The sequence below is a fragment of the Miscanthus floridulus genome, chromosome 14, assembly GCF_019320115.1.
Source record: "Miscanthus floridulus cultivar M001 chromosome 14, ASM1932011v1, whole genome shotgun sequence".
Taxonomy (NCBI): Eukaryota; Viridiplantae; Streptophyta; class Magnoliopsida; order Poales; family Poaceae; genus Miscanthus; species Miscanthus floridulus.
This window is the reverse complement of record NC_089593.1, coordinates 51,823,818-51,846,341: the sequence shown is the minus strand read 5'-3', so window position 1 is coordinate 51,846,341 and position 22,524 is coordinate 51,823,818. Positions and strand designations below refer to the sequence as shown.

Below are 22,524 nucleotides of genomic sequence, written 5' to 3'. Positions count from 1 at the left end.
GCACAGAGATACCTGATTCCATAAGAATGCCGCAATTGCCGAAACCTATAATCCATATTCAGTTGATGACGGCTATGAAGACGATGAAGAAAAAGAGGTCGGCATGGATGACTGGAATTGGGGTAAGAAGACAGTAATGGTGCCAAATCCTTTGGGAAGAGGAGTTGAAGAGAGCTATGACTTCGACGTCATAAAATTAGACAAGCTCTTTGATTTCTTGCTTGAGAAGGGACAGATCAAGTTGCCCAACAATCATGTTATGTTGCCTCTCGATCAATTGAAGAACAAGAAGCTCTACAAATTTTTTAACACCACTTCTTATTCCACTAATGAGTGTAGAGTTTTTCGGCAACATATACAGACGGCTATTCAGCAAGGAAGGCTCAAATTTGATACGCCTCGAAAGATGAAAGTTGATGATAATCCTTTCCTAAGAGATCAGAACATGGTTGATACTAGGCTTCTCAAAGGGAAGACTAAAGTCCTAACATCAGTTAGATCAAAAGAAACTAGAATAGTCGATCCCAAGAGGTAAATATCGGCTGATGAATATAGAGAGGTTAGAAGGCATTGTGACCAACAAAAGAGATGATATGAGCAGGGAGAAACATCGAAGGATGGGGCGACAAGGCCACGTGTTACATCTTGAATTTTGTTAAATAAATGGCAGTGGTAGAAGGAAAAGGATTATCAGCGTTGGTTAGAAGAGCAAGAATACCAGCGTCAATAGGAAAAAGAGAGGTATGAAAGAAAGCAAGCTGAATCACATTGGAATTGTTCTTTCTTCAGACATTGCTGGAACAAAGGTTTGAAATTGCCTACCAGAAATAACTGTCAAGAGTGCAGCGAGCAATATTGGGAGTTCAGGTAATCTTAAGCCAACCGTCGGTCTATCCATGCTTGAGATGAGTATCATCATAATATGGATCGGCGCTTAACAAATAGAAGTGTTCATGATCGGCTTGGGAAATGAGTTGTTGATCAAAATTGGGCCGATTATGAAGAAGAAAGTAATAAGGAAGAATATATTTGCCAGGAAGGCCAATGGTGTCCAGGAGGCCAGAAAAGAAGAGTGCAATGCCTAAGGAATAGAGAACTAGAATAGGCTCAAGCATCTGGTAAACCTCAAGTGTAGCGTGCTAAGCAAACAGTCGATAGGGGGCAACCATCGGCTAATATTTAAATAGCTTTTTTATTGCCATCGAAATTTAGAGCTTTAGCAGACCAAGAAGTTTATTCAGATTTTGATGAATCCGAGTATGAAGAGATAGTTGCCAAGTGGACAGTTATACAGCAGGCTATATTCGATAAGCCAGTCAAACATCGGTATTTAAAGGCTTTATATGTAAAAGGTTTTGTTGATGGGAAGCCGATGAGCAAGATGTTGGTGGACAGAGGTGCTTCTGTCAATCTCATGTCTTACACCACTTTTCGTAAGCTTGGCAAAGGACCAGGAGATTTGATTGAAATTGATATGATGCTTAAGGATTTTGGAGGTAATGCATCTAAGACCAGGGGGCAATGAACGTCGAAATGACAATTAGAAGTAAAACTTTGCTCACCACATTCTTCATCATTGATGAAAAAGGGTCATATAGTTTACTCCTTGGTCATGATTGGATTCATGCAAATTGTTGTGTGCCATCAACCATACACTAGTGTTTGATTCAATGGCATGGAGATGATGTCGAGCTAGTTCACGCTGATGAATCTATGAGTATCGCAACAGCTGATCCAGTATATTACGAGCTAGAAGACTTCGAGTGTTTTTCTAGCAAGCTGTGGGAAGGAGGCTTCATTAAGATCAGTAATGAAGGCCAACAGCTAATCCAAGCAATCGGCTCTAAGAGTTTGTTTTAATGGATAATCATGGCTTCACGTCGATGAAAGGTCCTAATGGCTAGAGGGGGGGTGAATAGCCTAATAAAAATTTCTACAACAACACTTAACCAAATGGTTAGACAATTATGAGGTGAAGCGAGTGTTGCGCTAGCCTACTCAAAATGCAAGCCACCTACCACAATTCTAGTTTAGATAGTGTCAATTCACACAAGAGCAATGACACTACCCTATGTTAGTGTGCTCTCAAAGGCTAACTAAAGAGCCACACCAACCAAGCATGCAAGCTCTCACAACTAGCTACACTAAAGAGCTTGTCAACTAGTTTGCGGTAAAGTAAAGAGAGTGATCAAGAGGGTTATACCACCGTGTAGATGAATGAACCAATTAATCACAAAGATGAATAACAATGATGACCAATCACCTCGGAATCAATGATGAACACAATGATTTTTACTGAGGTTCACTTGCTTGCCGGCAAGCTAGTCCTCGTTGTGGCGATTCACTCACTTGGAGGTTCACGCGCTAATTGGCTTCACACACCAAACCCTCAATAGGGTGCCGCACAACCAACACAAGATGAGGATCACACAAGCCATGAGCAATCCACTAGAGTACCTTTTGGCGCTTCACCAGGGAAAGGTCAAGAACCCCTCACAATCACCACGATCGGAGCCGGAGACAATCACCACCTCCGCTCGACGATCCTCGCTGCTCCAAGCCGTCTAGGTGGCAGCAACCACCAAGAGTAACAAGTGAAATCTGCAGCGAAACACGATCACTAAGTGCCTCTAGATGCAATCACTCAAGCAATGCACTTGGATCACTCCCAATCTCACTATGATGATGAATCAATGATGTAGATGAGTGGGAGTCCTTTGGCTAGGCTCACAAGGTTGCTATGTCAATGAAAATGTGCAAAACATCATCCCTTGAGTCGGCCATGGGGCTATAAATAGAGCCCCAATCAAATAGAGCCGTTATACCCCTTCACTGGGCAAAACGCGCTCTGACCGGACGCTGGCCCTCAGCGTCCGGTCGCCCGATGGACGCCACATGTCATCGCCTTCAAATGTTGTTTGTCAGATCCCAATGGTTATGGTGCTGACCGGACGTAGCAGCTTCAACTGACTGGACGCTGAACCCCCAGCGTCCGGTCGTTTCCAGTAAGGTACCGACCTCGACCGGACGCATCCGGTTAAAACTGACCGGACGCTGGAACCTCAGTGTCCGGTCGAGTACAGTAAGGGTCGAAACCTGGTTTTCCTCGACCGGACGCATCTGGTCCACCTCGACCGGACACAGCCAGCGTCCGGTGGTAAACCCTAGCCACTGTACCGACAGTCAACGTGACTGGACGCAGGCAGTCAGCGTCCGGTGCTTCTGGATTCAGCGTCCGGTCACTGGACCGACGCTGACATCAGCTCTGTTCTCACTTCTATCTTCTCCACCCTTGCTCCAATGTACCAACCACCAAGAATTTGCATCCGGCGCAATAGAAAATAGGCATTTCATTTTCTCAAAAGCGCCGAACCCATCTCAACCCTGCACACACCTTGTGCACATGTGTTAGCATATTTTCACAAATATTATCAAGGGTGTTAGCACTCCACTAGATCCTAAATGCATATGCAATGAGTTGGAGCATCTAGTGGCACTTTGATAACCGCATTCCAATATGAGTTTCACCCCTCTTAACAGTACGGCTATCAAACCTAAATGTGATCACACTCTCTAAGTGTCTAGATCACCAAAACAAAATAGCTCCTACAAGTTATACCTTTGCCTTGAGCTTTTTGTTTTTCTCTTTCTTCTCTTCAAGTCTAAGCCCTTGATCATCTCCATGCTATCACCATTGTCATGTTATGATCTTCATTTGCTTCTCTACTTGAAGTGTGCTACCTATCTCATGATCACTTGATGAACTAGGTTAGCACTTAGGGTTTCATCAATTCACCAAAACCAAACTAGAGCTTTTAGTCGGCCGGTGGATTAAGGAAGATAAACATTGGTCCTAGAGATAAGCCTAGGCTGACGTATGTAAGCGCTAAGTCGAATCCTGAATACAAGTTAGAGTTGATAAATTTATTAAAGGGAATTTAAAGGTTGTTCTATTTAATGAGATGCTCGGCCTAGATCGATCGATTGTTTAATCTTTGGTCTAAAGAGCTCTGGTACAACCTATCAAGGAGTGATTAATAGAAAATGTTTGAAGGAATATCATCCTAGCATTTGGATCAATACTTGACTGCCGATTCATTCAGTCATCAACTCTAATAGCCGGTACTAGAAGGGTATCGCCTTTAGTTCAAAATTACCCCAAAAGGAAGAAAAGCTGATATGAAATGTATCGCCTATAGAACAAAAACAAACGCAGAAAAAATCATGACACTACAGAAAGTACACAAATCTATCATACAAAAGGTGGAAGCTTTCATTCATTGATCAGTTCACCCTAAGTACAAACTAATCGAAGACATTATTTATCACATCCTAAGTGGATGTGATGTCCATAATGGCCTCCGCTGCATCAATGAACTCCGCGATCAAATCCTCATGCTCTTCGAGGCCATCACCCATCGAGAAGCCTGTCTCCATGGTGTGGAGCTCATGCTCGATCTGGACCTACGCCGTGGCCAGCACCACCAATGCGCCATGGTGGACACCATAGAGGGTGATCTCCTGAATGCGGGCCAGAACATCATGGAGGCGAGGGTTGATAAGGGAGCCCCAGGCATTGATGGCATCCATAGCCACATTCGCTGCCAACCCATCAGGGATGGCGATCACAAAAATAGAAGAGCTATCAAGATAAAGACAGTGGAAATCAGAGTGAAGGTGCTCCTGGAATCCATCTTACCCGCCACCATGGCATCGGATTCGGCCAACCGCGCTCGAGCAGCGCTGGCCTCTTCTTCGGCGGCATGAAGGGCGGCTTGAGAGACCCTAAGGCAGATCTCAAGCTAGCTGTTTTCCAGAGTTGCCTCGGAATAACGGTCCTAGGCTGCCCTCCACTCTCGGAGGAAACACCAGCCATCATCACCATTGTAAGAGTTGGAGGAGTCCGACGACAAGGCCAGTGCAGAGGATGCAGCATCAGAGGGCTCACCGGCCCTAGGAAGGGGACGAAGGCTATCATTCAAGATGAACCTATAAACAAGTCAGAAGAGTTCATCACCATGAGCAGAAGATATTGGTTTTACCTCATACGTCGAAGGTGTTGGTTCACCGGCATTCCTCCTTAGGATCTCCTCTGCTGCACATTTGCCTCGGCTATCATCGCCGGCCATGAAGTTGATTGGATCTATAAGAAGGGGAAGAAGGCCGCTATAGAGTTTGCGAGGGCAGAGAAGTGCAAAGGAACAGGAGCAGTTGTGAATGTAGATGTGTTCGAGGTCAAAGCCCTCGGCTGGTATTTGAAGCCACAGAGCAAAGAGGTGGATGCCTCGGGACATGCAAAAGGCAACCACAATTAATAGAAGGTGAAGCTCCACCTCACTAATGCCGAAGAGAATATGGTGTTTGGTGACTAAGGATAGAAGATTGAGGAGTTCTCTTAATCGAATTAAGGTTAGAAGTTTGGAATCGGCTATTTTCAAATAGGTTCTTTAGCCGAAAACAAGAAATGCAATGAGGCACTAGAAAGTATGGTTATCGTTGATTCTACAAAAGATACATGTTGATATACAGATTACAAGTCTAGAACATCCTGGATTGCTTTCAATACTTCTAGCTGGATAGCATCAACTTCTACGGTTTGTTGCTTGTCTTCTTCGACTGATCAGGAATGTCCTCGAGGCTACTGCGGATGGCCCTGCCTTCCCTGACTTTAGCTAGCAATTCTTGTTTCTTTGGCTTGATGGCATCCGGTATTTGAGCCAGGTTAGACTTATGGCAATCGATGGCAGCCTTCACGTTCTCCAGCTCCTTCTCAAGTTTTGCACGCTTGATTTCCAATTGAGACAACTCTGGATCAATCCTGAGGGAGGAGTTCTTCAAATCATCAATCAACTATATCAGCTCTTTAGCCTCTTGCCTGTTGGAGTTCCTATTGGCCAATAAAGCTTCATAGTTAGACAGATTCCTCCAAGCCTTTTCACCTTTGTGGCCTGATCATCAATAATGGATAAAGGTGACAAGATTATGGAGAGATCTGGGGATGGGTTACCCTTAATAGCCAAGAAAACTCTTTGCATTGAATCAGTGTCTTTGACCAAATCGGCTATATTCTTCTCAAACATTGGCAATATATCCCTTAGCCGATTTCTGGTCTCTTCTGACAAAGTTTCCTTAGAGGAGGTCGCTGATGAGCTGATTTCATCTTCATCTAGATACTCCTCAAGATTAAAAGAATAGCTCAGAGCTGGAAGATTGAGTGCCTATATATAAGAAAATCTTTATTAGGAGTTTGGATCAGTTTATAATAAAATGAACGGTGAAAGTGGATATAGTGTCTTTTCTGTTGTAGCCTCTATCTGAAGAGAAGCAACGGCTGATGATGCACCAATAATGTCCGGTTGAATCAGTTCTGAACTTTCAACATTGGTATCTCCAAACATCAAGGAAGATTTTTAGGTCATGGTTATTGCCGAAGGATTATTTATATATATATATATATATATATATATATATATATATATATATATATATATATATATATATATATATAATTTTCTTACCATCAGTTGTGTGTTGAACTAGAGAATCAACAGTCTAGGTGTCAACAACAGCAGATCATTTTCAATACCAACAGGATCATCAGACTCCTGCTCTGGCATAGGTGTTTCCTCAGAGGGTATCTGACGTGATGAATAGTCAGATGAAAGGTAAAATTGAATGAGAGTCAAGAGCTTTAAGGAGATACCTTGGCAACATCAGGGATTGAAATGGAAGGATTGTCATCTTCTGCAGTCCTAGAAGCATTGATTGGTTCAACTGAAATTGGCTCCTTTTGAGGATCAGCCGATGAAGGTTTAGTTGGTACTAAATCAAACGCCTAGGACAACAGTTCCACACCTAAAGCAGATTGGGATGCAATGATTGATAACTATGAAGAAACAGGATTAGAAGTTGAATATCAGTTTGAGAAGAAGATGGATTGTTTACCTGAGCAGCTGATGGTCTCATTCTGCGGAGTCTTTTCCCAGTAATAGTTTTCTAGGTCATCCCTTGGGCTGCCTTGCGCTTTGAAGATTGATACGTTACGATTATGGGGACAACATGAGTTTTCATCAGCTTCTTCAATGGAGGTGCAGCTGATCCTATTCTTAAAACTAGGCATGGTGGCTGATAATCTATGGGGTGTCCTTTCCTATCCAAGCTTGGGGATCAAATTTGGTGTCCTGAAAAGGTCTGTTAGAACAGTTGGCAGGGGAGTTCATCGAATAATTTTTCTAAAAAGAATAGTAAATTACCGTACTGTTAGAAGCAAACTCTCCATCTAGAGCTATGCATCTAGGATGGGCCTGCCCACAGAAGAGATGGGAGTGTCATTCTTGCCACCAAGAGTCAAAAAGGTTGGAAGAGAAGTTGACTCTTGTCCAGTCATGCAAGTAAAGAGAAGGAAGATCTGATCCTAGTTGGAAAACTTTGGAGGTTTCCATTACTTCACTGATACCTTCTCTTGGCCTCAGTATATCCTTGAAGAACAGCTGAGGAGGCAATTGACCAAGACCAAACTGACGAGCTACAAAAGAAGGGTTGTAAAACTCGTAGGTTGGAAGGTTCCCTAGGAGGAAGGAGCCTGTAGCCAATTTGCCACGACCATGATGAAACTCAGCTAGAAGAACGTAGGGCTTGATGAAGGAATTGAAGATTGCAGCTGTTGTCTTGTTCGAATAGCCTGATTCAAATCAAAATTTGAATGGGAAGATCAGCTCATTGTTCTCATCCTCATCATAGGGTAGCCAAGTCAGGATATCTACATCAAACCCTCTATAAAACTTTTTGAAGAGATGGCCAACATCGACATCAATTGTTATGGCCGATGCAGCCTCACCATAGCTCATGCACTGATGGGTTCTTCCTTCTTCGCCTCTATATTCCTCATCAAAGTTGGAGGAAGGAAAACTTAGGTTTCTAAGATCAGGCCTTACAATCTTGTGCATATACAGGTTCAGCCATAGTTGTATCAACCATCAAGGGCCACTGATAGTATGCACTGGTTCATTCTTCAGTAATTGGGAAGCTACCTGGTGCATCAGATGATAAGCAGCTCCTATAGATACTTTCCAAGAGGAATATCCTTGCCTACTGCCAGATGCTCTGCCATGAGTTTGTGATTGTATGTCGAACCACAAGATGACCCACAGAAGATGAATCTCTCTAACCACGTGTTTAGAAAGGCCACATATTCTTTTTCTCTAACAGTTGATTCGTCTCCGATGTGGTTCAGAATGTAACTTGCCCATCCTATGCAGTTCGATATCTTGGCTAATTTATTGGATCCAGCACTTAAGAAGTCATAAGGACGCATTGATCCTGTTATTCTAAGGCCGGTCAGCATATAAACATTGGCCAAAGTGATGGTCATTGGGCCATGACAAAAAACGAAGGCATTTAGGGTGTTGGACCAGAAATAAGATGCAGAGATCAGGAGTTGATCTTTCCTCTCCATTCCAGACAATGAGAGTGTCAAGCATTAATTCAGATCATAAAGCTCCCAATCTCCAGCCTTTTTCTTAGACACCATACGAAACTAGTCTCTCCATCCCCTAGGCATTTTGGGCTAGTTTTTGAAGGGAGTCTTGGTGTTCTAGGAGGACGAATCCACTATAGATTGTTTAAGGGGGATTTAGTTGGTTTCTTGATGGATAAAATCAGATGGATTGGGGTCACCCATAGGCCTAAGAAAATAGACATTAGAAGCAACAGCTAATGGAATCAAGATTTTGTTCCTTATTTCCTAGAAATTAGATGAAATAAATTTGAGAAGAAAGGAAATGCAGGGTAGCAACCGATACTTTGAGAATGGGAACTTGAAAGCATACCTCGGGGACATGGTCGCTGGTCACCATTGCAGCTAAAATAGATTTGAATCTGAAGAAGACCGCTTGAATACAAGCTTGATAGGGTAGAGGATTTTGCTAGGGTTGATGGCGGTGTCGGCTGTTAAGATTTGCTCGAAAAAGAAGGGGAAAGCAAATAGGTCGAGTGAGTTGGAAAAGATACTATTGGAATATTATATAAGACTCAGGCCAGGAAGTCAAGAGTCATGCGTATATCTCAGAATAAAACGGTTGCGATGTGGTGAACAGATAAGTAGGAATTTTGGAATAAAATCATTTTTATCTCAAAATTGGGGGGTATGTGTTTACACCAAAATTTGGGAAGAAGAACGCAGAAACTCGAAGCTTCCAAGATTGTGTCAATCAAGGAATCGATTGCATGAGGATTGATATCATCTGATTTAGATGCGACACTGGAATCGGCTCTCTTTGAATGACGTCAGCAGATAACGACAATGAGCTACGGTGGCGTCGGGGAACACATGTCAGACTCTACAAAAAGGGAAAGATTAGGGTCCAGGTTATCTTAAATTAGGAATGTTTTATTCTATACCAAAGATTGTAATGTCGTACTTGAGTATGATTCATGCTTGGGCTCTAGGTATAAATATTGGACCCCGGCTATTGTAAAAGGACATCCAATCAATAAAATACAATTTACTTTTTTTAGCTCTGTGCCAACCCTTAGGAGTAGGAGTAGTGTAGATCTCAGCGAGTTCTTCAACAAGCAGGGCTGCATCAGTCCGGCCGACCTCCGGCTTGTATGTAAGTACCGTCATGGCTTATACTTTTGTTTGTATGGATGCATCGATCTGGTCGACCTCCACTGCGAACTCTAGTATAAGCTAGTTTCGACTCTTGTCTAGTTTCAAGTATGGTTGCATCGATCTCGTCGACCTCCACTGCTCGAACTAGATTAAGGTCAAGTTATCGGCTCTACCTAAGGGTGGCGTCCTTTGGGTGGATTCATTAAGTTACTGATCTTATTGATGTTCTTACTATCATTAGTTTGTAGCAACATCAATCTGCCCGATCAAGATCAATTTAGATCAGCCTCCTATCCTTTTAGTCTGTCGTTTGCTTTGTCACAACACGATGTTTCTTACTTTGAGCAAATGTTTCATCGACCGTTTTTACTTCGATCTTGATTGTGCATAGTACGCGGTTAAGGCATGTATGATCTTGAAGAGGTTTGTTGGTTAGTTATATCTGGTCTATAGTTCGCTATTATGGCTGTAATGATCCGATCGATCCCCACTGATGACATTGTAGATTGGAGGATGCTGGTTAGTAGATTTGTTCTCGATTAGGCATGACCTTAACTGTTTGCTATGCCTGCATCGGCTAAATAGCCGATCACCTATGCTTTAACGCTTATAGTGTGTTCTCATGATTCTGTTAAGCGTAAATAGATCTATGTACTTTAAGGGTTTGATTTGTTGTCTTTATCATGGTTGCATCGATTCGGTCGAACCCCACTGTTAGAGATAGTAGGTTAAGTCTGATGAGTCCATAGGTTTGTCCTTGTGAAATAGTTGATTGTTCACACGTTGTAGTCCCTTTTCACCCGAATCGGCTATTCGCCTGAGCCTTCACGTATAGCATGTCTTTCAGAAAGCCTATCGAAGTATAGATGGTTTTACGGATTCTAAGGTTTTAGTTTGTTATTATCATCATAGCTGCCATTGATCCGGTCCAACCTCACTATTGACGGTAACATATTAGATTCAGAGCATTTGTAGGTCCATTAGTAATAGACAGTCAATTTGTTTGCATGCTATATCCTTTCTCGATTAGATTCATCGGCTCAATGATTGACACTGGTAATATCTACCTAGCTGATGATTTCACTTACATCTGTGGGCATTGTATTTATCAACATAAAATCAATCGTGATCCATAAGCTTTACTGTCCGTAATAGCCAATTTTTGTGCGTATCGGCTATTTAATCTATTTTCTCGTCTGGCTGCTCCCGAAGCGGCATACTTGGAACTATCTAGGCAAAGACCAGCATGTTTCTCCTTAAATTACTCATAAACTTTCTCTCCTTGTCAATTGCAGGTTAAATTAACTAGGATCGGTTAACCCTGCGTTGAAGCTAAGCGAATCTCTAGGCTCATCCTAAGCAGATCCTTCTGGTTTGCCATGTATCGACACATTTTTGTGTCGATAGCCATTTGCCCGGATGATTCTCCTCTTTCTGATATAGGCTCTTTTTTAGGGCATCGAGGATCATGTCGTTCAGCCGTTCGACCTGGCCATTGGCTCTAGGATGGGCAACAGAGACGTATTTGACAGAGATGCATCGATCTTCGTAGAAGTCCCAAAAATGATGACCAGTGAATGTAGTTTCGAGGTCGGTGATAATGCTATTTGGGAGACTGAATCCATGGATGATATCTTCGAAGAGCTTGACTGCTTTTTTTGAAGTGGCCGAAACAAGCAGCTTGTATTCGATCCACTTGGAGAACTTGTCAATGGCGATGTAAACGTACCAAAAACCACCTGGCACAAGCTTGAAAGACCTGATCATATCCAGTCCCCAGCATGTGAAAGGCCAGGAAGCTAGGATGGTCTACAATTCCTGCGCCGACACGTGAATTTGTTTGGCAAAAAATTTGCATCCTTCACAACGTTAGACGAGGTCTTCTACGTCGGTGATGGCCGTGGGCCAGTAAAAACCAGCTCAGAAAGCTTTGTCGACCAGGTTTCTGGAGGCCACATGATTGCCACAAGAGCCAGAGTGAATTTCAAGAAGTAGTTTCATTCCCTCTTCTTGGGTGATGCATTTCTGCAGTATCCCTTCCTTGGCACTTTTCCTTATCAAGTTCTCGTCCACCAGCACATAATGCTTGCTGCGGTGAATGAGGCATTCAGTTTCAATCTTGTCGGCGGGTATGTCAGCACTGGTGAGGTACTTGATGAACTGTTCTCTCCAATCTACGTCCGACAGAGGTAATGTAAGTACCAGCTGCTCGGCGGGGGGGATTTCTTGAACTTCCTTCTCTTCCTTGATAGATGACGTAAAGAGGTCTTGAATGAAAACCCCAGATGGAATTGTAGCGTGAGAAGAGCCTATCTTAGATAGGTGGTCAGCGAGCTAATTTTGATCTTGTACAATGTGGTGGTACTCAATACCATAGAACTTTCCTTTGAGTTTCCTGATCTCGGTGCAGTATGCGTCCATCTTCTCACTGGAATTGGTCCAATCTTTGTTGACTTGGTTGATGACCAACGCATAGTCTCCGTATACCATAAGGCGTTTGACGCCGAGCTCGATGGCTATACGGAGTCCATGGAGACATGCTTCATATTCCACGATGTTGTTGGAGGCTAGAAAATGAATTCAGAGGACATATCGGAGCCTGTCCTTCATTAGAGTAATGAATAAAATGCCAGCACCAGCACCGTTGATGTTGAGGGCACCATCGAAGTACATCACCCAGTGCTTGGGGCAAGCAGCCGGGATGGGCTCTTGGATCTCGGTCCACTCAGCGATGAAGTCAGCTAGCGCCTATGACTTAATAGTAGGCCTGCTTCAGAATTTGATGGAGTAAGTGTCGAGCTCGATAGCCCACTTGATGATGCGGACATTGGCCTCTTTGTTGTGGTGGATGTCCCCTAGAGGGAACTCAGTAACCACGGTGATCTTGTAGTACTCAAAGTAATGGCGGAGCTTGCGCGACGTGATTAAAATGGTGTACAACAGCTTCTGAACCTGAGGGTAATGAGTTTTGGACTCATTAAGAACCTCGCTGATGAAGTAGACCGGATGTTGCACCTTATAGGCGTGTTCAGCTTCCTCGCGCTCGACGACGATAGCTATGCTAACGACGCGAGAAGTGGCGACGATGTAGATCAGTAGGGTTTCATCTGGTTGAGGTGCCGTCATGATCAGAGGCTTCATTAGAAACAACTTGAGCAACTCAAAAGCTATGTCAGCCTCCTCCGACCAGGAGAAGCGCTCGGAGGCCTTGAGTAGCTTGAAAAATGGTAGTCCCTTTTTGCCGAGGCGCGATATAAAGTGGCTGAGAGCAGCCATGCACCCTGTGAGCTTCTGTATATCCTTTACACAGGTTGGCCGCTTCATGTTGGTGATTGTAGAGACCTTGTCGGGGTTGGGTTCGATACCACGGGCACTGACGATGTAGCCTAGGAGTATGCCGGATGGAACTCTAAAGATGCACTTTGAAGGGTTCAACTTCCATCTGTATCTTTTCAGGTTGGCGAACATTTCTTCGAGATCAGTGATAAGATTGTCGGCGGTTTTGGATTTGATGACCACATCGTCGATGTAAGCTTCGACATTGTGGCCTATCTGTTGGTCAAGGAACATCTGGATGGCTTTTTGGTAGGTCGCCCCAGCGTTCTTGAGTCCGAAGAACATGGTGGCATAGCAATACACACTTAAAGGCGTGATGAATGATGTCTTAATCTAGTCATCCTCTTTGAGGGATATCTGGTGATAGCCAGAGTAACAATCGAGGAAGGAGAGCAGTTCGCAGCCGGTGGTGGAGTCTACAACCTCATCTATCAGAGGCAGACCAAAAAGGTGTTTAGGGCAGTGTTTGTTGAGATCAGTGTAATCAACGCACATTCTCCATTCTTTATTCTTTTTTGAATAAGAACAGGGTTTGCTAACCACTCAGGATGATACACTTCTTTAATAAATCTGGTAGCTAGGAGCCATTTTATTTCTACCCTAATAGCCTCCTTGTCTGGTGCGAATCATCGGAGTTTCTACTTGATCGGTTTGGTGGTCAACAAGACATTCAAGGTGTGTTCGATCTTCTCCCATGGTACCCCTAGCATGTTTGTAGGTTTCCAAGCAAACACCAGCATTGGCACGTAGAAAGGAGATGAGCGTGCTTTCCTATTTAGGGTCGAGGTGAGCCCCAATCTTGACGGTCTTGGAGGGGTCGTCGAGGCCAAGGCCAACCTCCTTTGTTTCCTTAGACTTGGCAGAGGCGCGAGGAGGCTCCAGTTCTGGGATCTCCATGTCATCGGTGGGCACCATCTTGGCGTCGATGACCACGCTAGCCATCTGGATGGAGAGGTCGGTGGCTTCGGCGGGGGCGAGACTCTCTGTCTCGCAGGTATAGGCGATGGAGAGGTTGGCCCATAGGGCCAACACTCCTACAGGCAAAGGCATCTTCAATACCAAATAGGTGTAGTGCGGTATCATCATGAACTTGGCCAGAGCTGGTCGACCAAGTATGGCATGATAGGTGATGTTGAAGTCCGCGACGTAGAAGTTGATGTGCTCGACGCGGTAGTTGCTAGTTGTGCAAAATTATACCAGGAGGTTGATCTCTCCAAGTGGTTTGGATGCCCTACCAGGTACCACACCCCAGAAAGAGGAGTCAGAGGGTGTGAGGTCTTCTATTCCAAGGCCTGACTCATTTAGGGCTCCGACGAAGAGGAGGTTCAGAGCACTTCCGCTGCCGATGAGTACCTTCCTGAAAAGCACTTTCCTTATGGTTGCATCAAGAATGAGGGGGAAACGCCATGTGATGTCTGCCCACTAGTCAGCCTTGTTGAAGGTGATGGGGACCTCAGACCAGGGGTGATAGCTAGGGTTGGCGATGGCATCTTCTACGTTGACAGCGAGCACCCAGCGGGCGGTGAGCTTCTGATCTTGTCTGCTCTCGGTGGCAGCGAGGCCCCCAAAGATAGTGGCAACCACTTTGTCATGATCCTAGAAGGCATTGTTGTTGTCCCTAGGTGGACTACGACCTCTGGCTCCATCGTCGTTGTCGTTGTCTTTCTTTTTGTCCAGGAATTCCTTAGCCAAGCCAAGGCAGTCCTGCATCTCATGCTTGCTATTCTTGTGGAGAGGGCATGGGCCTTTGAGGATCTTCTTGTACTGCTCGTCATAATTGCGCTTAGCGCGAGGTTCATCAACAGTGGCAACGATGTGGTCTGGTCGGCGGCGGCGATATTGACCAAATCTAGACCCTTCCGGCCGATCACGGGCGTTGTCCTGACGGTGGTCGTGGTCGTTGTAGTGGCGGTCATTGTGGCGTCGGTCATCGGGGCACTCGTCGCTACGGCGAGTTGGGTGGTGAGTGCCTGCATCCTTGTTGAAGCAAACTTCGGCCTCTTCAGCGTCGACATACTGGTCGGCGGTCATGATCATCTTGCCAATCCCTTTTGGTGGCTTGCGATTGAATTTGGAGCAGAGGTCGTGGTGATGGAGTCCTCAAATGAAGGCAGTGATGACTTCAGCTTCTATGATGTTGGGAATAGAATTCCTCATCTCAGAAAAGTGTCTGATGTAGCTATGGAGGAGCTCAGACGGTTTCTGATAGATGCAGTTCAGATCATGCTTGGTGCCCGGCCGAGTACATGTAGCCATGTAGTTGTCGGTGAACACCTTCTTCAGTTGTTCCCAGGATTTGATGGAATCTAGGGCAAGGCTCATGAGCCAGTTCATCGTGGTTGGCGTGAGCATGATGGGAAGATAGTTCGCCATGACACTTGTATCTCCCCTGGTGGCACGCACGGCGGTGGCATAAGCTTGTAGCCACTATGTGGGGTTCATCCGCCCCTCGTATGGCTCGACCCTGGTGATTTTGAAACCACGAGGCCACTAGAGTGTTCAGAGTGCCCAAGTGAATGCTCAGGGCCCTTCGAGATCGTCACCGTCGTGATTGGTGGTATTGGCGGCGTTAAGTGGCTAGAGGGCTATGTCCGGATTACTGAACTCTTGTTCGTACTCCTAACACTGCCGTACTTCTTCAAGGTGAGAGAAATGGCGCCCATCGATATGACATCACATGTCTCAGAGATTGTTGATGTGCGCTTGGACGTCTTGGTCGACTTCTTGATCATGTTGGTGAGGGTAGTCAATGTGATTCCCCCTAGCTCCCCCATAGAGGGGTTGTCCATCATCATGATGCTGGTCGGTGAAACAGCTTTGGCTGGGGCGATGATTGGATCTTGGCGCGACGGATAGGTGAATCGAGCTCGTCGAGTAGGAAGGTCTCTGATCTTGGCAGATCTCGTTGACCTAGCAGTGCGCTACTTTAAACATGGCAGTGACCTTGGCGACTTCTAGCGTTTGCTCGAGCCAGGTGAGCTCATTGGCGGCCACGGCCAAGTTGGTGCTTGGGGTCTTGAAGACGTCGTGACCATCGACATGAACAAATTTGTCGTCAAGGTTGCATTGGAGTGGGCGTGGCCTCCCTTGCGAGTCAAGCTATTTGTTGCGATCAGCTTTGGCTAGCACAATGGCGGCCTCATTTGCTCGGCGCTGCGCATGGTTGGCATTCCTATTGACACGAGCGGTGCGGTCATCGTCGATTTCTCCATCCCATGGAGGCCTGTCGATGCTGACATTAAAGATCCCACCTCCTCGGAAGGGTGGGAAAGGAGATTGGACGGCGATGGTGAAAGGATCAAGATGCCCAAGAGGGGGGTGAATTGGGCTAATTCTAAATTTTCTTGCAATAAACAAATCCTACGGATAGCCCAATTAACCCCTTGTGCCTAGAAAAGTGTTTCTATCAAAACAATGCACAAATGACTTGCACCCTATGTTCCAAACTTACTCTAGCATAGCAATTCTATGAATGTAAAACAAGTATTGAATTGCTCAAAGTAAATACTCAAAGTAAGTGCTCAAAGTAAATAGGGAGAGAAAGGAACGCGGCGATGTTTTGCCGAGGTATCGGAGAGTCGCCACTCTCCACTAGTCCTCATTGGAGCACCCGCGCAAGGGTGTAGCTCCCCCTTGATCTGCGCAAGGATCAAGTGCTCTCTATGGGTTGATTCTTCGACACTCCGTCGCAGCGAATCACCCAAAGCCGCTCACAACTTGAGTTGGGTCACCCACAAGCTCCGCCGGGTGAACACCAAACTCCCAATCACCACCAAGCCGTCTAGGTGATGGCGATCACCAAGAGTAACAAGCACGAACTCTCACTTGACCACGCGAAGCCTAATGAGAAGATGGATGCACACTTGTCTACTCTTGATTCACTAATGAGGTTTCACTCTTGGATTCTCAAATCACAAATACCTCACTAGGACCTTGCTCTTCTTGGCACTCACAAACGTGTTTCTCAGCTGTTGGAATGAGCAAAAGTAGCTCCACTCACGAGTGGAGCTTCTATTTATAAGGCAGCCTGAAAAATGAACCGTTATGAGCTTCTACGGGGTGACCGGACGCTCCGATCGTTTTGACCGGACGCTCCGATCAGTTCAACCCACGAATAGTTTTCAAGTGATGACCGGACGCTGTCAGGGTCTGGTCAGTACCGATCGGACGCGTCTGGTCGCTCTTGGATGCTTACTGTAAACGACCGAACGCTGGATACTCAGGGTCTGGTCACCACTGACCGGACATGTCCGGTCGCACTTTCTCAAGTCTGGACCCTTACTGGAGTCGACTGGACGCTGGCCCTCAGCGTCTGGTCACACGACCTTCTAGCATCCGGTCACACCAGACTTGTTCTTCACAGTCAAATGAACTGACCGGACCCTGTGGCCAGCGTCCGGTCGCACCGGAGCTAGCGTCCGGTCAGTATTTGACCCTCCATTCACTTTCAACTCTCGATCATATGTGAATGAAGTTAGCTCCAAAGGATCTTAGGCATTCATAGGAGCTACCTAGAGCTAGTTTTAACAAGTGTGCACCACACCTAACTCACTAGACTCAACTAGGTCAAGCTACCCGTTCATACCCCCCTTCATAGTACGGCCAAAGGAAAAAACAAAGTCCTAAACTACTCTAAGTGTCTCTCCAACTTCAATTTACACTTAGAACTAGTTATCCTTAACCTTGTCATCCGTCCTTTGAAAACCGAAATGATTTCTATCGTAGGGGCATGACAACCTCGATTGCCCAATCGATCTCCATTACCATGACCTAACTTAATTGCCTCTGCAAAACACATGTTAGTCATAGTAATCTTGTATTGACATTAATCACCAAAATCCACTTAGGGGCCTAGATGCTTTCAATCTCCCCCTTTTTGGTGATTGATGACAATACCACCTCGAGTATGTTAAAGAGTGAGGTTTTTGAAGGGCTTGGTTCATATAAGCTTTTGTCAATAAGAACAAAAGAGTTAGGCAAGCTTATATGACCCAAGCCAACACAATGTACTCAAAGAATATGAATTAAGCATGAGTACAAGTAACAAAGCTCATTTGCTTCGAAGTATACGTGCGGAAGCAAAAACAAATGAGCATCACAAGTGATATGACATATAGATAATGCAAAGTAGAAATCACACATGTCAACTATCACAATCACGTAGATAGCACTATCACATATATATAATAGTATGCATGAAAGTAAACACACGAATGCATAAGTAATAGTGTATCACACAAATAAAACTCCAAATGTATATAATAAACTAATACTAGATAACTAGCTCCCCCTAAAACTCGCTCCCCCTGAGTCTACATACTCAAGCCCTCTCCCCCTTTGGCGTCAAACACCAAAACCTAAGGGTCGGTCGGTGGGGCTGCAGCGGACGAGTCGGGCGCTGAAGTACGTGGAGCAAGATGGAACTAGGCGCCATCATCATCTGACCCTGAGCTCTGAACTGACTGACCCTCTGAAGCAGAAAGTGTCGCTGAAGCGGTCTGGGTCTGAGCTAGGGCTGGTGCTGCCTGGGAAGCTGCTAGTATGTCTGTCGTAGGATCTGACAAAGCGACAGACGAGGGGAGCCTCTAAGTAGTCACTGCGACTGGAGCTGCTGTAGATGGACCGGTGGTGTGCATATGAGGCGGAGTAGGCATGCCGGTCAACTTGCTGAAGGATGCTCCAAGACTCCTGGAGACTGACGTCTCTGGCACGAATAGTGAGGAAGACTGCTCTAGTGTGAAGCCCATCTGAAATGGAGTGAACTGTGGGGCTACCACGGGTGAGGCTAACCACTGGGACACCTATATAGGAGGTGAAGCAAACTGAGCTGGAGGTTGTCCCTGACTCTGGAGCCCACTAGGCTATACTGCTGGAGTCGTCGAAGTGGTAGGAGGCTGTGTAAGCTGGGGCGAAGGCTGTGGCAGTGGGATCCCAATGGCTGTCACTACATGTTGCATGAATCCCATGAGCTGCTGTTGGCATAAGTAACTACTGGTGCTGAAGGAGCTGCTGCTGCCGACTAGAACTCGTCCTGACGAGCCTGAAACTATGCGAAGTTGGCAGCTGTCTCCTGTGCCTATCGTGTCTATCCTGCTGCATCCGCTCAAGAATAGCAATGAGAGCGGGGTCTGTCTGTGGAGCAAGTGGAGTAGAAACTAGAGCTATCGGCCTCTGCATCGTGTCTGCGTGGAGGCATCTGAGGTATAGGCTGGTAGTCGTCGTCAGAGCTGTCATTGTACTCGCTCACCTCCTGCTGTGCCTCTAGCTCCTCCTCCTCAGTGGCTGCAATCCCTCTGATGATCTCATCCTGCTGAGTTGCGGACTCTGACACGTCGGGACGACGGCTAGGCTGTCTGGGTGCCTGAGGAGTGGTGTGCCTAATCCTCTATGATAGGTTGTAAGCTGGGAACTCTGTGGTGGCACCTATATACTCATCCATCATGCTAGGGGGCTTATCAAGCACTACTCTGTGGATGAGGAACATGATCCAGTGAGCATAGGGAAGCTGCCTGCGACCCTTGAATTCCTCAGCTATAGTATCCTCCATCTCTGAAAGCAGGAGATCCCAGATATCAAATATTGTCTGCTGCATAATGGCATTGAGAAGCCAGAGCTATAAGCGAGTCAGGCCCTCCCTGTATCCCAGCTTGGGAAGCAGTGTCCTCCTAATGATGGCCTCTAGTACCCTCCTGTAGGAGTCAAGTCACTGGGGTTCCTGCTCGACCCCTCTCCAAACGGCTCTTGAAGCAATGTCGCACTAAATCTGTAGGGGGCACCAACCCTCCATGAGGACGCCTGGGAGGCTCCTGTTATCCATAACAGACCTCAAGCATCTTGACAGGCTGCTCCTGTAGCCTCAGTATCTCTCTGACTCTACCGCTCGTCACTCTGTAGTCTTTGCCTTTGAAGGCAAAGTGAATGAATCTGTGATGTGGATCGATGTAGAGCAAGGCATAAAACTGATGGACCCAAGATGGTACATATATCCCCATCCGTCCAATCAGATCTGACAGTCCTGGCAAATATGACAAGTATGGCCGAATGCTCTCTCCAGCTGCTGCCACAATAGACTCTATCTGACAGACTCTCTGAGATCTAAACACTGCCCCACTGTTGAGCATTATAGAAATCCTCCTGTAGTGGCATGTAGAAACCCTTAGCTGCTCTCTCATCCCTCCTCGGAGGAAACCAAACCTCAAACTCAACAAATTGCAGCTGTTGAACCTGTCTGGTGGTGGCGGCCCTCAAGTCGAGGTGAACCACTAGAGGCGGACCCTGAGGTCTGGGCGGAGGACGTGAACCTCTGCGCTGTGTAACTGGCCTCGGTGGAACTATAGCACTGGTACGACTCGAGCGGCGTAGCTGAGGTGCCGGCTCGGTCTCCTGACCCTCCTGAGTCTTCTGGGCTGGCTGAGGCTCTGCTGGTGGGGGATGCTACTGTGCTGACGGACCCTCCTCAATGGCAACCCATCGTCCTACAAACGTGGTAGTCCCAGCTAGACTACCGTGACGACGCTCAATCTCCTCAATCGCAGCTCTCAGTGCTGGTGAAACCGGCTGATCTGCAATGACAACTCCGTTGCGGGCACCACCTCTCTCAGCATGCTCTGCAGCCTCTACAACAGCTGCTGCTCTCGCTGTCTCTGCATCAGGGTACTTCTGCTTCTTGGATGTCACCTGCTTGGTTGACTTGCCCTTAGATCTGGCTGGCTGGTGAGGCGGGGGCCTCCGATCATCATCACCTAGGCCACCACCAACATTCTTGGTGTGAGCCATTCTGAACTGACAAGATGGTGAACTATCACTGATGAAGATCAACTGTCAAACTGCCGCTTTCGAGGCTTGGCCTTGATCCTTACTCACGAGCTTGGCTCCGAGTTGACTGCCAACTGCCACAAGAATCACAACAAAACCGACTCGCTGCACGATAGAATAGATGGATATACAAATAAATACCATATTGCTAATAGATGCAAAACCCTAGCAGAGAAAGCAATGTAGATGCGAAATTGAATCGAATGGCTTTCTACCTGACGATCAGTGATCCAAGAAAAGATGAGATGTTACGCGGGGGAACCTCGGAACCGGCTGGGGTTACACGGAGCAAAGATGAACTGGTGACCCTAGTATTTGTGAAATCAGTGCATTGTATTGCAAATTGATTTACGCAATTTGAAATTGAAACAAGGGGCTAGCCTTACCGAGAGGAGATGAGGCTAGGGCACATGGCAAGAGGCAGAGCAGAGGCATGAACAGAGTGACTCCAGTGAGCTACGGCAGCGTTGGCGCGGTGGCGCGCGAGCTGCGGTGGCGCGTGCTGTGCTGGCGCACGGGAAGCAGGAGCACGGCGGCGTGGGCGGCGCAGGGTCGCGGTGGCGCTGGCTAGGGCAAAAACCGGCGTGACTTGGCGGTGGCTCGGCGTGGCGGCTGCTAGGGCACAGCAGGATGAGGGCGAACAAAGGTATGGCTTGTGGTTAAATAGTTCCCCACACGCGACAGAAAAGGAATCAGAGAAAGGAGTCCTGAAACCGCGCGAGATCCACTGACCGGACGCTCTGGTGGTAGCGACCGGACGCTACCACCCAGCGTCCGGTCGATTCCAGAGAGGTCCAAATCCTCTAGAATCGGGACCGGACGCGTCCGGTGGTCCATGACCGGACGCAGGCAGGGTCCGGTCAGTACAACTTATGTACCCTTCGATCGACTAGACGCTGAACCCTTCCTAACCGGACGCACAGACGCAGCGTCCGGTCACTCCTTCATCAGCAGTTCACCTCCTGTGAACTGACCGAACGCTGGACAGCAGCGTCCGGTGCTGCGTCCGGTGCACCTTTTCCAGCAAATCTTCAAACTTCCTTCGCGCTGTCTGTTCTCAATCAAGTCCCAACTTGAATAAGATCCAAATAAACACCCATTGGGACTGATGTGAGTGACCTCTCTCAAACCCTCATATTTTTCAAAATATTTTGCCTTAGGCTATAATTCTTTTAAGAAAATAGGCAACAAGAGGGCAAATGGAACAAAACGACAAAACAACATTCATGCATATGCAATACTTGTAAGTAAGTCTAGTTGCTTGTCAAGTTTGATCCAAGGTTAAGCTTCTTCACACGCTTTTCGGCGATTATCATAACCATGTTAGACAAGCCCTATGTGCATTGCCACAAATTAAACATGTTGTATATTACAATGAATGCAATGGACAACACAAGCTCAATTTTTAGTGAAGTTATTAAAATCAAGTACATTGAGCTCATTCCACAATCTACAAAATGTAGCCTCATCTAGCGGTTTTGTGAAGATATCTGCTAATTGATCTTCGGATCTTACACCTTCTAGTGATATATCATTTTTAGCCACATGATCTCTTAGAAAGTGATGATGGATATCTATATGCTTGGTGCGAGAGTGTTGAACCGGATTATTTGCAAGTTTTACCGCACTTTCATTGTCGCACAAAAGAGGTACTTTCTCTAGAACTACTCCATAGTCTAGCAAAGTTTGTTTCATGTATAATATTTGTGCACAACAAGCACCCGCGGCAATATATTCCGCTTCGGCGGTGGACAAAGCCA

At 46.3% G+C, this 22,524-nt stretch overlaps 1 protein-coding gene across 1 annotated transcript; it reads right to left on the bottom strand.

Annotated features, from left to right (window-relative positions):
* Nucleotides 1–11,533: 11,533 nt before the first annotated feature.
* LOC136503433 (uncharacterized) lies at nucleotides 11,534–12,034 on the bottom strand. The gene is made up of 2 exons (XM_066498516.1): nucleotides 11,966–12,034; nucleotides 11,534–11,857 (listed from the first exon to the last, which is right to left on the bottom strand). The coding sequence occupies exons 1-2, from the start codon at nucleotides 12,032–12,034 to the stop codon at nucleotides 11,534–11,536; spliced, it is 393 nt and encodes a 130-aa protein (XP_066354613.1).
* Between the last annotated feature and the right edge of the window lie 10,490 nt (nucleotides 12,035–22,524).